The following is a 14,201-nucleotide window of genomic DNA, read 5'->3' as shown; positions in this document are numbered from 1 at the left end:
GAATAACCCTTCATTTGGGCTATTTTTATACCCTCGTGCAGCGAAAGGGTTAACTCAAGTGGCGGGTGACAAGGTTCATTGGTTGTCGGAAATGAGGTGTTAATAGATTCCTTTTAGTACTTGTCATGTGGTAGGGTTTATTGCCCATTCGTGGTGGGGTTGGCCTGGTATTGTATGTACCGTTAAAGTTCTTTTGAAACGATGAAGTTAATGTGTAGCTACTAGAGTATAGTTTTGTTCGTACTATGTATTCTAGTCATTCTTTTTTTTAAGATTCTTGACACAGGCACTTCAATGTACCGATAGTTTCGATTAATGAACGGACATCTTATAAATTACTTTCATTCAACCGACAGATTGCCACCATTTTGCGAGGAGAGATAATCTTTGACCCTCATGTAACTTACCTTTTTATCCTTATACTCCACAGACCCTGTGCTAGCAAAATACTTTAAAAATGTATAAAATCCATGGATAGTTTTAATTTCGTAAAAGCAACCGACGCTTGTGTTTTAAGCGAACGTAAAGTAGAATACTTTAGCGTTTACTTTCTCATGAATATTTCACACTAGTGCTTTCCCCATGCCTTTGCTTGCGGTGCCGGGATAAAAGTACTTTTATACCATACTTACCTACCTTCTAACCTAAGTAAAGTAAAGTGAACTTTTTGTGTATAAACAAATGTCGTTTTCAGCTTATATTTACGTTTATCCTTATTATAACAGCTGTTTATTCGTTTATCTATGATTTCTCGCGATTTACATAGGCGTCTTATCATATCAAGCAAACTAATTTAGCCATTTCAATATTAATTTGTATTAATGCTTAAATTAGGATTTGGTTAGGTAACGTAACATCTGGTGTATAAATACATACATAACAGTATTTTAATTTATAATTTCCACTCTTACTCGATTAATAAAAATAAGGTTAAATAATAATGCAATTAAAGTCGTGCATAACACGACATACATGACTAATTCGCTACTAATTTATCAACACTCCTGCACTAGATCGTTGCTGTAATGCAAATATTTATGCAACGACCGCAAATTAAATATTAATGTTATACACTGTCGTCTCCACTTATGAAGTATATGGGGATATATTATATTTAATGAACACTGACATGTTAATTATTCATTAATTCACGCCAATATTCATTGATTAGATACCATCCATTTCGGTGGCTGCAATTTGAATGTGGAGGTCAAAGATTTTATTTCCGAATATCAGAAAGTTTATTTTGTATCCGGTGGTGAAAATTTTATGTATTGTTTAACTACTAAGTCTAGAAAGCATACAAGGAAGGAATGATGTTCCGGACAATTTATTGGTTCGTAAATGTTCTATAGCAGTCAAAAGAAATTTACGTCGGAAAGTAGAAAACATTAAAAGGTGGATCGAAAGATTGAAAAGAAATCTTCAATTACATTTTAAAATGGCGGATGTTTGTTTATGACGTTACACAACGCATTGTGGTCACGAACAGAGTTAGAACAACACGCCATTTTCGAACTATAACACTGTTTCATAACAAACTAATGCACGGGTAGACGATTTAACTTCAAATATTTGTAAAGATGATCCGAACAAACTGCCGATGTTGATCTACGTTTACATTTTGCTTTTTCAAAGAGCTGCAAATATTAGCATCTTTTTGGAACGCTGACAGAAAGAGGGAAGCCAAAAACATTGGACGTGACGTACTTTTTACAAGCTTTTTATGTAGCAGTTTATTTGAGGATTTTGCTTGTCCAATAAAAAACGTAAATAACATGTAATCCGATTTCTTCGTTAAGTAAAATCTACGTTTTAATTGGCCAGGTGCAGTGATAGACGACTAGGAAATAAACAATAGGTTTATTTCTTGTTTAAGAAATCCTTTCAGTGAAGATTTTCTTGCTGAGCTTAACATTCAACGCCCTACTGTACGCTCTGGTGATCGGATGAGAATAACTGTTCTCTGACAGATGCCAAGGGGTTGCTTAAGGTTTTGTTTATCCAGCAAAAGGGTGCGTCAAGCCATCTGCACCCTAATTGTGTAAGGCACTCGTAATTACAGTCCTTTTCAATTTGATGATCCATCAAGCTGATTGGTGGGGTTTTGACAAATAGATCAAGACTCCTGTTAAGGATGGTGGCATAGATTGTTATATATTTGTGTTTAACGAAGCGTTCTGGTTTTGTGCAGATATCTCAGTACGTGTTCGAGGAGACATTCAACCTGCTGTTCGCGGTGCCGTTCACACAACACAACGCGACGGTGTCGGGCGCCACCCTGGCCGCGCTGTCGCCTTCTCAAATCGCACACATCAAGCGACTTAACTCACTCGACCTCGAACTCTACGAGTTTGCCAAGAACCTCATGTTTAAAAGGTATGTTTACTTTAATTAACAAAGGCAAGTGTGTAAAGGACAAAACAAATAGATGCTCTACGTCTCAATTTACTTTTGTCTACTCGGCGACTGCGATTTGCCAACGTAAACGACGCCCCGCTCCGACCCGGTCATATCAAAAGTAAACGTATCGTCTCTTTTCTATTTTCTCCGTTCAGTGTGAAGCCCTCAATTTCTTTGCGATTTCCAATCGTGGATCCAGTTTTACATAAAATCCAAATTTTCATCGCACCAATCTCGGCTCAGCAATAGCAATCGCAATCCAATTTCAAAGAGGATAGCGTCATAACACTAAGCTCGCCCTCCTACTATATTTGTATCGCATTGATGGCACAAAAACCGTTATTTGTTAACGTTTTTAGTAGTTCGACACCCAGCGTCGGAATAAAACGAAATTCCTTATAAACCCGAATGCTTTCGAGTCTCGGCGAATGCGTGACCGAATTTTTTACATTTACACAAACCAAATGTTATCAAGTAAAGATCGGCTGTTTTACGTCTCGCACGGCTCACTAATAATGTGGTTTATCGACGTGAAAGGTTTTAGGGCTTCCATATCGGAGGTGATAACAAAACCCTTTTGTTCGGGATGCCGACGCGTGCCGTGTTCGTACGTAATTACGCACTTCGTAAAATATAATATCAGATTTTATTTACTCCAGTAATAAATATTTGAAAATGTAACACAAAATGTGTACGCATAAATCGAATTTTGTGTTGAAATTCACGCGTGGCCAGATTTAGTGCGCATACGATACATACTTGTGCGGCGACCTCGGCGTGTCGCCGTGACCCCGAGGATATAAGTTGAGAAACGTCGCTTTAGATTGGGTTTCTAATCTAAAGGGATCTGCGCCCTTTATAACGCACGTTTGCGGTGCCTACGTTTGATTCGATAGAATTTCTTTTATTTCTCCACTATGGCCCGATACCACGGGAACAGCGAAAGTTGGATAACTGTGCCAAAGTAATTTTGTCTCGGGGAGAATTTTAGCCGTACTCGGTTTGCGTACGTTTATACGAATTTAAGGAATTCAGGGTATGTTTGTGTTGTTAATTGAGCTGTATAATGCTTTGTGATTGCCGGAGCAATTATATTTGCACATGTAATATGTAGCGGCACGAGTGGAGCGTTGTAAGGGTTCCGAGCGTGTGTACACCTGCGCTCGTATATTCTGTACAATGGTATGACCTAATTACTTGTGTGCAGATTCGAAGCATTGAAGAAACGAGACACGGACTTCGAGTACCGGTGGCGGCATTTGGGGGAAGTGGCACGCAGCGGCGTCACCGAGTTCGACTGGGACAGCAATTTGGAAGACGCCACGACCGAGAAGTCCAAAGGCAAGTAACTTGCCTCGCCCGCAGGTGGCGCCAGCGACGTCTCCACCCTAGTGCATACACTAGTCATAGATAACCACACAAATTGAATAAAGAATTTATTTTTTATTCACAGGTCTCGTTGTGACCTTGTAAATACTATTAGAACGCGTTAAGTACATTTCTCAGAGCGATCGTGAACGAAATCAATTTAAATCGCGCTGTACAAATAACTTTATTTTATTAATCGTCGTGCATTTATAGTAAAAATATTCTAAATTAGAATTTTTATTAATTTTTTTCTTTGGCAATGTTTTATTTTTATTTGTAAAATGCGCTCTAAATCCATCCCTTATAGAGTTAAAACTATACATAATTACATACAATATATTATAAATATATCTGTAGTAGGAATGTAATGTTGTTCTATATTGTTGAATGAATGTTGACGTTTGATAGATACAGGGTAGGTAATGCATCTAGGTTGAACCCAACGAAGTGTAGCCTTTAGTGTAATCGTTACTAGTAATTTCCAGTGAAAATTGTGACAGAGCTCCTGCTTTGAAGTATTCATGCGGCCGGGATTTAAATATAATGAATCAATGTCGTCAGCAATGGCTATCCGATCGTACTGGAAATAGTTTGAAAGTAAAGTGAAATAGAACGACGGACATTAATTCTTCGAAGTAGGAGTTGTGAAAGGACTCCGAGGTAAGCGGTTATGGCCGGGACGTGGACTGGCGATGACGTCCGAATTTATTTCCCAACCAGCTTTTCTCATTTATCGAGAGAACAGGATGCGGTCAATTGCGATTGTTTGTGATTGAATCGAAACGGGTGATTGATCGTGTCGGCTGTATTGTGGGAGAATCGAGAGCGGGACCGACCCCGGGGCCCGGCCGTTCTTACGAACGAGCAGCTAATTGTGTTACTTATCAATTGAATTATGTCGTGTTCCTATGTCGCTAACGATACATTTCATTATATTGTCATTAACACAAGTTATTGTTGTTGCTGACAAATTAATTCTAGCATTGTTCCTAATTCATAAAATGCTTATTTGTTTAGTAAAAGTAATAAATCATGTATTTATCAAGGGTTGTTGTTAAGGCAGCTTGTCCACTGTTCAGCCGTCCGTGTACCTCGGAGCCCAGCTTATCAATAGCACGTAAAATAAGAAAACGAATGAAATTGCTCAGGATACCTCAAAAGTGTGGAATAATTTATACGAGTAGTTATTTTCTGGTGTAATTGCGCTATTACTCACGGATCGAACAATATTGTAGGCCGGAGTATTCGCTGAACGCTCTCGATATGAATGGCCCGGGACCGAGTATCGATAACATCGGGGTAATATTTAATTTTGCTTTCTGTTCACTATCGATATCGTTAGTGTAGCAGCCCGGCCCGGTGAGCGGAACAAAGGGAATAAGTCTATTAATACGTAATGTACAGTCGACTTCAAAAGACAAAGGTACGAAATTGTATGCACCGCAAATATTAATACATTTGCCATTCTCGAGGGTTGATGGTGTCTCGAGTGCACTCAGTGCTCTAGTGGCTCTATATTTAGTACCGTTACTGTACCTAGCGAATTGTAAAAGCATTTGCATAAGTGCATTCAATAGTCGAGTCCTTTTTCTATTCTATTCGTTTTGTATGAATCGGTAAACAATCAAAATTCTCATTAAATTTTTAACCAAAGAACAAAAATGAGTGCTATGTATGTTTGTTCTCATATTGAGTTAAGTTTGAGGTTAAGTTTTATGTTAGGGGTCTTTTTATTTGGTTTAATGTTTAATTGAAAACAACAGATAATTGGAAAAAGTGATTTAAAAATGGTTTGTTTTTAATTAAACTCAAGGCCAATGGGACAATTTACTCATAAGTCCGAAGTAAAGTACTGTGTAACTATGCAGCTGTAAATATTACGATTGTGTTCCATGTGTTGTCTATTAGTTAGTTACTTTAAGTATAACATTATTTACTATTTTTAAAATAACTATCGTGAGACATACTAAATTAACTAAAAATCACGGTTTACTCGCGTACATTCATGGAGAAAAGCTCTACTAGTTTCGAGTCACAGAGGGACTCTCCATTAATTTACTTGAGTAAACCGTTTTTTAGTTAATGTTATCTATTCTTTGTATACTTACAGCTAATAAGTACCTACGTGATAAGTTCAGCTCTTTTTTATTTTTATATTTATTTTAGTTTCATTTGTTTTATATCTGTCTGAGTTCAGATAACTATTGTATCAATTGGTATGATTGCGGGGTATGAAAATTAAAAATCTATTTAGTCCGTCATTTATGTAATGAAAAAATATTAGACACGTATTTTTTATGTTGTAAATAAAACGATTTAAAGTCTAGGAGTGGGAGCAAATACGCCCTTACTACGTGAAAACGTACCTAGCAGTGACGTCACGCGATATTTCAAATTAATATTTCTTCGTAGTATTTGTTTTCCTAAGAAAATAAAAAATACGTGTCTAATGTTTTAAAATAATCTACAAGACGGACACTAAAATAAAAATTAGTCATCTACCCTATCATTATAATCAATTGCGTGATTATTTTTATATACGAACAAACATCACCTATGTCTAGTACCTCGAAGCTCTATGGTTTTGACTTGTATAATTTAATTGTAGCTCACTTTAGTTGTGAACATTTCACTAGTAGAATGTGTAAACAATGAATGTCTGTCGAAAAGAATTTTAGCACAAACAATGCCATTTTCAATTCTCATAGAGAAACAAAAGAAATAAAGGCTTACTACTATTTTACACGAAGCCGATGTACCTACTGTATTGAAATCGAAATATAGCATTCAAACATGTATAGCGAAAGTAAACTGCAACAAACAAGTCTATACCGAACTGTTTGCATTTATTCTTAGTGCGAGTGCATTTCGTATTCCATCCCCAGTGCGCCATTCTCAACTCTACAGCAACGCAACAAAGTTTAAAGTGAAGATTCCACTTTGAAAGTGTAAGGGAATTGTGTATCAAAGCGAATTTTGTTTTTTAAAGTATTCCAAACTGTCGTACCGACTCACGACACACTTTACGAACATTTTTTCCCCTAACGTTTGCTTGTAACTTGTCTCTTATATTCACGAAGTAATTTACGACGACATTTTTCTTTTTTATATTCCATATTTGCTGCATTTAAGTACAATTTTTATTATTTGCGATGTATAAATCAATGCACTTGAACCTTTTTTTACCTGTTTATTCAGTTTACTAATTTAATCTTTCATTATTTTGAAAAGTGTACGTATTTGTAAATCTTATTAAAATGAAATTGTATAAAACGTTGTATCCAGTTAAAATGTTCCCTGTATTTGCAATGGTGCAGGCTGTATGTAGTCGTGTATATAATTTGTAAAGTGAATATGTTCTGAAGCCGGCTCCAATTAACGTGGCGGAGTGTGAATGCTCCGGCGCGAGCGATTGATACGCCGGCTCTTGACAATAACGTTTATAGGTCACTTCAATTTAGTCCTTTATACTGAATTGTACGCAAGCAGTGTGCATGGAGCTATTTCTTTATACGTAGATAAAAAGACATTTTACGAATTACTTTGTAGCTGTACGCGCCGACACTCGATCTGTCCAACTGTTATGTAGATCGATGCGAACAATATCCGCGAGTAATGCTTTGACAGATCACGCTGTCGGCGACTGTACAATTTTATTTATCTCATTAACTTGAGAGCTATCTCAATATCGATGTTACTCTCATAATTAGTTTATCGAATTAGTAGTAAGTATTGATAAAGTATGTATATTTTTCTGTGTGTAAAAATAACGCTAAGCCCTGTGATATAAAAAAAAATATTGCACCCAATGTTTTGCAGTAATATCCTTGTTTCAAAATTAAAGGAAAGCGTTTTACTTTGGAAATGCCTTGATACTTTGTATGCTTTACGAGTGTATATAGTAAATATGCTTAGTAAGTATATTGGTCTAAGTGACGTGGATAACTTATAAACGATGGGTGCATAAGCCATAAGATAAGTTAGCCATAATAATATAATAATCCTGATCACCACTATATCAGGCTTATTGGCTGCTAATAGTCCTGGCGGTGATGGTAGACCTGTCCTAGTACAATGTGATAAATAATGCTAGCCCATATCGACAATAATTATTGGAAACGTTACTGCTGTGCCCTCAGCCAATTTTTGACAATGGTACACTCCATTTCTCTTTCTGCTACCTTCCCCAATGTAAACTATGGTATCTTTGGCAGTCCATTCTAAAGGTACGTTGCTCCATCGGCCAGGTCTATCATCAGGTAGCCATGTAGTACATGTGAACCCATTGTGGTGTCATGATAAACTAGAATCCTTCAAGTTATGTATTGTATGTACCATAGCACACCACCGGTACACTTCGCGTTGTCTTGTACCAAAATTTAGCGTTTAGTTGTTTTTTTAAGTTCCCGACTGAACCAAAATATAGTACTTTATATTGTGTTAACGATCACCGAGTAATAAAAACAAGAGAAACTACTGTTTGGTTTTATTTCTACAGCATGCGTCGCTTCAACTTAACGACTAGCGCTCACCTCGGGATTTATAGGCGTGTCTAATGCACTACTACATCGGAATGTACGAAAACCACATCACTCATATCAGATAAGCTCTTAATTAACTAAATAATGCGCAGAAAAAATGTTGATTAAATAACTTGAGCAGCTAAATCCAATTAAGGTTGAGTGGTACGTACAAAAACTTGTATCAGAAATGGAGCTTATTTTTCTAAATATGTCCGTATAAGGAGAGAGTGGTGTGTGTAGTGTGGAGCCGGCGTAGTCGGGCAGCGACGTGCAGGAAGCTCGAATGGTCGAATTTGCATTTATGTCATTAGGCTGCATCCGTCGGCGGCCGGCGTCCGACCGTTCGGGAGCCATGCGACCATCCCAATACACCCCGCTGGGCTTGTCTTATGTCATTTACTACACAATAGCTCTCATGCATCAACGATTCTATCACAACTCGATCTATTGAACTACTATATTATTGATAAAATAGAGAAACAACTGCTCAGCCCGCGGCATTCTCCGCGGATATCCTCATTTTTCCTGCGTCATCGAGAATTTCGCGAGATTCCCTTCGTAGGGCTTACTTTCGTTACATAAATAACTCTCGTGTTTTTGCATGAGTCAACTTACTAAATAACTTTACAAAGGGTAGGATGTGGGTACGTTTTCATAGCATCAAGCATTTGTTTGAAAGTGTAAGTAGAGGTATGTATTAAACGTACCTACAAACAATTTTCTCTAGGTATCATTTAACGCGAGAAGAGTGGAACCAGGGAAGCGAACAACCAACCTGACAAGCCGACTTCACAGATCCATAACATTACAGAACAATACAAAATGATTATGCAGAAAAACATATATCAATAAAACTAACTGAAGAGCCCGCCTCGTAACTGATCATTGAATGTAGAATTATTGGCGAATATGGGTCAGTCAGGGGGCTCGACCAATCGTGTCTAGTGCCGGCTGCGAGAGATACGATCAATTTAAATAATGCAGGCACGTGTGGAGTGGTTCAGTTACTTTTATTAATATATTCGCGAGTTGTAGCCTCCCGCCTCCTGCCTCCGTCACGCCGGACTCCCTTAGGAGTTACCAGGGATGTAGGTTAAGAGAACCTTGACTGGTCGCCCGTTCAGGGACGAGGGTACCATAAATAGACAATATATTTTCAATTTATTGACCAACCCCGTCTGGGTAATATAAATAGGATGGGTATAATTTAGTATCGTGACTTTCTCTCGAGGGATCGGTAGAGTTGGATCATTTGTTTCGTTAAATTACGATGGCATTTAAGATGAAGATAATTGGTAAAAAATTCGAGTAATTTTTCTACACAAGAATTCCAAGTCTACCGTTACAATATTGAGGCAACAATGTGCAACAATGTATAGACGCATAAAGCACGTAAATAAAAGAATAAAACGGACAAATAGCCACTTGTAATATCAAATTCGATGCGTCTCCATACGTCAGATAAGATCGCGGGCCGCATAATAAAACGATTGCGTTTCCAGTAAGTGGTGTTTGGTCGCTCTTACGGTGCATTAAGATGCACCCGGGGACGTTTCCCGACCGTCTTGAGTTACATTGACAGATTTCCAAGGAAACATATCGAAACGTTTCAAAGAAACCTAGAAATAGCAGCCGAATTTATAATTCCAGTATTTTTTATGTGTTCAATGAAATACTACTTTGTCTGTCGCTTTGGGAATTATATTTATGGCTCTGTTTGCTGTTACGTTGATGTGTTTATTATATCAAATGTACTCTTGAGATGAAGTCATAGTCATTTGTATTTATTCACCGCGGCTCGTAATCGTTATTATCTAATTTTTTTACCGAGCGGTTTGGATGGGGAGAATTGTATATTTTCGGGGTATAAATGAAAACTTCTTGGACAAACGTTATGTAACTGAACATCAGAGGAAGAGGAGGGCGGAGGCAGAACCAAACTACTCCCAAAGTTTAGACACAACACAATACGGATGTGCTAAAACCATTGTTTTGAGTAAATTGAACGAAATGCATTAAGATAAAGAGGGTTTTATTTCTGTGCGAATGAGCGATGTTGTTTCCACTGAGACACTTTACTGTTTAAGCGCCTGAAGTTGTACAAAGGGGAGGAGGGGGTTCGTCTAAAAGCTTTCAGCACAAGTCGGAGTCCGCCTTCGCACTCTTTGTCTTCCCCGCTGTGTTTCTTGTGATCGACCATTGTGTCTTATCGTTCCACCAGTTATCTGCTGGGTTTAGGTACCAATTTATAGTTATTACGCCTACGGGCCCTAAGGGCGCACCGGTTATTACGGTCCGCCTTTGTTTGGCCTGATAAAGGCTTGCTAAAGGTAAGCAGTTCCACTCACGATCCGAACGTATTTTGACATTAATTGAGTTCGGCGTTTATCTTGTTAGTGGGTGCGAAACAATAAATTAGTTTAATATGTGCCTGCTTCTGTTCTAGTTATGTAAGTTGTTGCTGCAGTAAATTAGAGGGAAGTTTTATTCAGTACTTCCTATTGTTTGTCAGAAAATATTTGTCTGCTCACTTGGTAAGTGATTACAAACGTGACTACAGTATTTTTGGGGTGCTCATTTCCCTATATTATTTGTCAGGTTTGTCTCCAATTACAATAGGACAAACAACGGTGAAAAAGGGTTCCCATACGAGTACATATTTGCTTACCTCTTCAATATTACGAAATGTATATTCGGAATATTACAAAGAACGGTACATATAAGAAATCAATTATAGTCGTATCTTATATCAGCATAAAAATAATAAACAATGTAGCGAAGCGCCGGAAGGTGATTTGTGTCAATATTGATATATGATATTGGTGACTCAGTGTGTGTTTTCTCACGCGACAAGAACCGTGTTGCTGTTCCATCTATGTGCGGAGTGCGACAGTAGGCGCGGCCTCAATGCCCCATCGAGAGAATATAGAATTTCCCACCTTTGACCTTTGTCCACGCGCTGAGAAGAAACACAGATGGTATTCTTCGGTTACCTGTTTGGAAGCATTCAATTTATTTTAGTTTCTCGTCCGTCGTAAATATAGAAAAGTGTTGAATGTCGAACTAAAACAAGCTCGGAACTACCTTGAGCTGTGAGGGAAGGAACTACCTACAGGTATATTTATACTCTCTGCTGCAGGTGAGAACGGTTTTAAATATTCACGATTTTAGTTCCATGGGTTTTATCTATCTAAAATTCTACGTAATCACATTATACATTATTTCTAAAAGATTTAAGTATTCGATTTCTCTTTAAAAATACATCAGTAGGTTGCTCTAAAACGAGAAATACATTTTGCAACAAAACTTATACAATTCATTGCAACTGGAAATCATTAACGCCTATACTTGAGCTTGATAGCAAATCTACGCGATTGAGATAAGCTGTACCCTGCTGACAGTACATTTATTTCGCAACACCTTTGCCCCACCCACGCTTTACACTATCAGCGGCCCTAAGTACTAGGGCAACAAGCTTTCACAGAGGTGTCCTTATCGCGAACGCATTCAAAGCCTCTTGGCTCCGCTACCCGCTACCGGTCACCGTACCGTAAATAAAATTAGCCTTTCAATAATTTATGAGTGGTGACGGTACGGTCAGAGTCTCATTAAATCGACAAGAGGTGAGCCGAACAAAGGGATATTGTTTGAGGAAGGGCCATTGGTGGGTTATAAAACAGTGTTAGTACTTAGATACGGTACTCGAAGCCTTCCGATGGAGCGTGAAAATGCTGGCTCATTTTATTATTGTAACAAACATTCGTTGTTAAGTAATGATTGATTGGTTTGTTTTAGGGCTGAGTAGTAAGGAGTGGGTACTTTAGATACCTGTAATATATTTTGTTTTAATAATGGACAGCTTCGGTTAGTAAGTGCTTTTCCTACAACAAAGGATGTTTGTAAACGATAGACGATGAATTAAGTTATTTGCTACCGAAATGTAACCTTACTTCGACATGATCTGGATGCATCATGCTACTGGTATTTACGGGGTTGCAGGTAGCAGTTTTTGTGATTCTTTCCGCATAGCACAACCCTTAATTGCTTTCGCCAAAGAAAGAACTCCTTAATGCACGCTAATTTGTTTGTAACTCGTATTGTCTCCTTTACTTTTTTTAGCAAGATAATATGTAATTGGCTACAGTTGTAAGAAGTTAGTAAGTGGGGCGTGTAGATCTATTGTGTATGGCTCTATTTTGTGCAGATTTTTATTTTAAAATGGAATTTTATTGAACAGTATTCTCTTGCGTAATATTACTAAGTTATACATATAGATAGGTCGCTAATAATACCTAATGCATTATGTAAATAGTCTGGACTCAACTCCTTATCTAAAATGCAGTGGATATTCCTGTTTTAATTCCAGATTATGTTGAAATACTCGATTTAATTATATCTATTTACTGAACGCTGACTGTACAGGTTTATTTTATTACGCCCTTTTACATAGCTTAGAGATATAGGAGACTAATTAAAAATTGGTTTACTACCTCCAGTGGCTCAGTCATGGTTAAGTGACAAATGCAACTCAACTGTTGAACAAATAGTCTGGTGTCGATTTCACAAGTTGAGCAAATTATTGAGTGTATGTGGATGAATTGAATTTATTTTTCGGTTTTTCTGTAATATGTCGCATTTATTCAGAATATTTACACTAAAACAATTTAACTACATAATATTTACAACTAAACAAAAAATGCTTAAAATCTAAAAAATGTTTACTTTTTACAAGAATCAAAAATTTCGTCCGCATCGATGTCAGTAGGAAAAGTGTCCAGAAGGCTGGTATCATAGCCATGTTGTATGACATGCTTATCCTCTGAACGGGCAATGGTTAATAGAAATAATTATTTGGCTTCGTATTTTGGAAAATATCTGAATGGTAGTAAGCCACAAAAATAAATGTTTGCAGTGTCTTAATAAGCTTAAAAAATATATGCCTATAAAACAAAAGACAACTAAGTACTGTGTTTGTATGACTAGAATAGCCTGTATTGGTTAATAAATTGTCCCAGAATCGTTCGGGCCCAATTGTAACCGTGTTGGTACCGGTAGTGATTCAGACTGTACCACGACGGGAACCTTGGGAAGCTGACAGCTGACAGATCACTCCAAGGGTTACGGCTAGTACTATTATCTACCGTTACAGTGTTAGAAACAATTCACGATACAATGTATTCATTTTGTACTGGAGTTAGAGTTTTTTTATGGTATAAGCCAGTAAAGAAGCAGACGGATCACCTGATGGTAAGCAATCGTTGCCGTCCTTAGACACCCGAATCACCAGAGGCGTTACAATTGCGTTGCCTTTTGGGGGGTTAGGAATTTAAGGGTTTTTGGGGAGTGGGTGTTGGCAAGATTGGGAAGGGGTGTAATTGGGCCTCCGGTAATCTCACTCATACTTTTAAGATTGTTTTAGTATTTGTTGAAGAAATATTCTTATACATAGAGTACAGATTTGTGTTTTAATAAAGTCGCTACGACATAAGATTACCTAATAACAAAACAGGGGACTACAATCTGGCTTTAACGGCTATCTATGTATGTATGTAGTATATATACTCGTATGTATTTAGTTATTTACTCTGCTTATCCTTTCGAGGAAATAGAAAACACGTGGTTGTATGTTATATTTAAGCATCTAGTTATTTATGTAGGTGTTTATCCACACAAAATATTAAATTGGATTTCGCTGAAAACGATATTAATGAAGTGATGCTGAAATAATAAGATAAACAAACTTCGTCATGTAAAAATAAAACTGACAGGTATAAATGTACAAGTAAACACCAATAAATACATAGATACATAAGCTCCCGTCTGTCTCCCATGGGGGTAGGCAGAGACTATGGATCGCCAATTGCTGCGAATCTATATTAACCCCAATAAATGGTATAGGTAAATGCG

The 14,201-nt window shown here is 37.5% G+C and overlaps 1 protein-coding gene across 4 annotated transcripts in view; it reads left to right on the top strand.

The window, feature by feature from the left end:
- The window catches only part of LOC118262238 (heparan-sulfate 6-O-sulfotransferase 2), a 70,051-nt gene extending 61,804 nt beyond the window's left edge, over window positions 1-8,247 (top strand). Inside the window, exons 7-8 of one of the 4 annotated variants that reach the window (XM_050697631.1) lie at window positions 2,195-2,379; window positions 3,611-8,247. In XM_050697631.1, the coding sequence (XP_050553588.1) occupies window positions 2,195-2,379; window positions 3,611-3,752 (327 nt within the window). In that variant the 3' untranslated portion in view covers window positions 3,753-8,247. The remainder of the gene's footprint in view (window positions 1-2,194; window positions 2,380-3,610) is intronic. The other 3 variants (XR_007705809.1, XR_007705810.1, XM_050697629.1) reach the window with 3 other exon arrangements.
- The last annotated feature ends 5,954 nt before the right edge of the window (window positions 8,248-14,201 follow it).

This window comes from Spodoptera frugiperda, chromosome 12 (assembly GCF_023101765.2).
Source record: "Spodoptera frugiperda isolate SF20-4 chromosome 12, AGI-APGP_CSIRO_Sfru_2.0, whole genome shotgun sequence".
NCBI lineage: Eukaryota > Metazoa > Arthropoda > Insecta > Lepidoptera > Noctuidae > Spodoptera > Spodoptera frugiperda.
The sequence above is the reverse complement of the archived record's forward strand: the minus strand, read 5'-3'. Positions and strand labels throughout refer to the sequence as shown.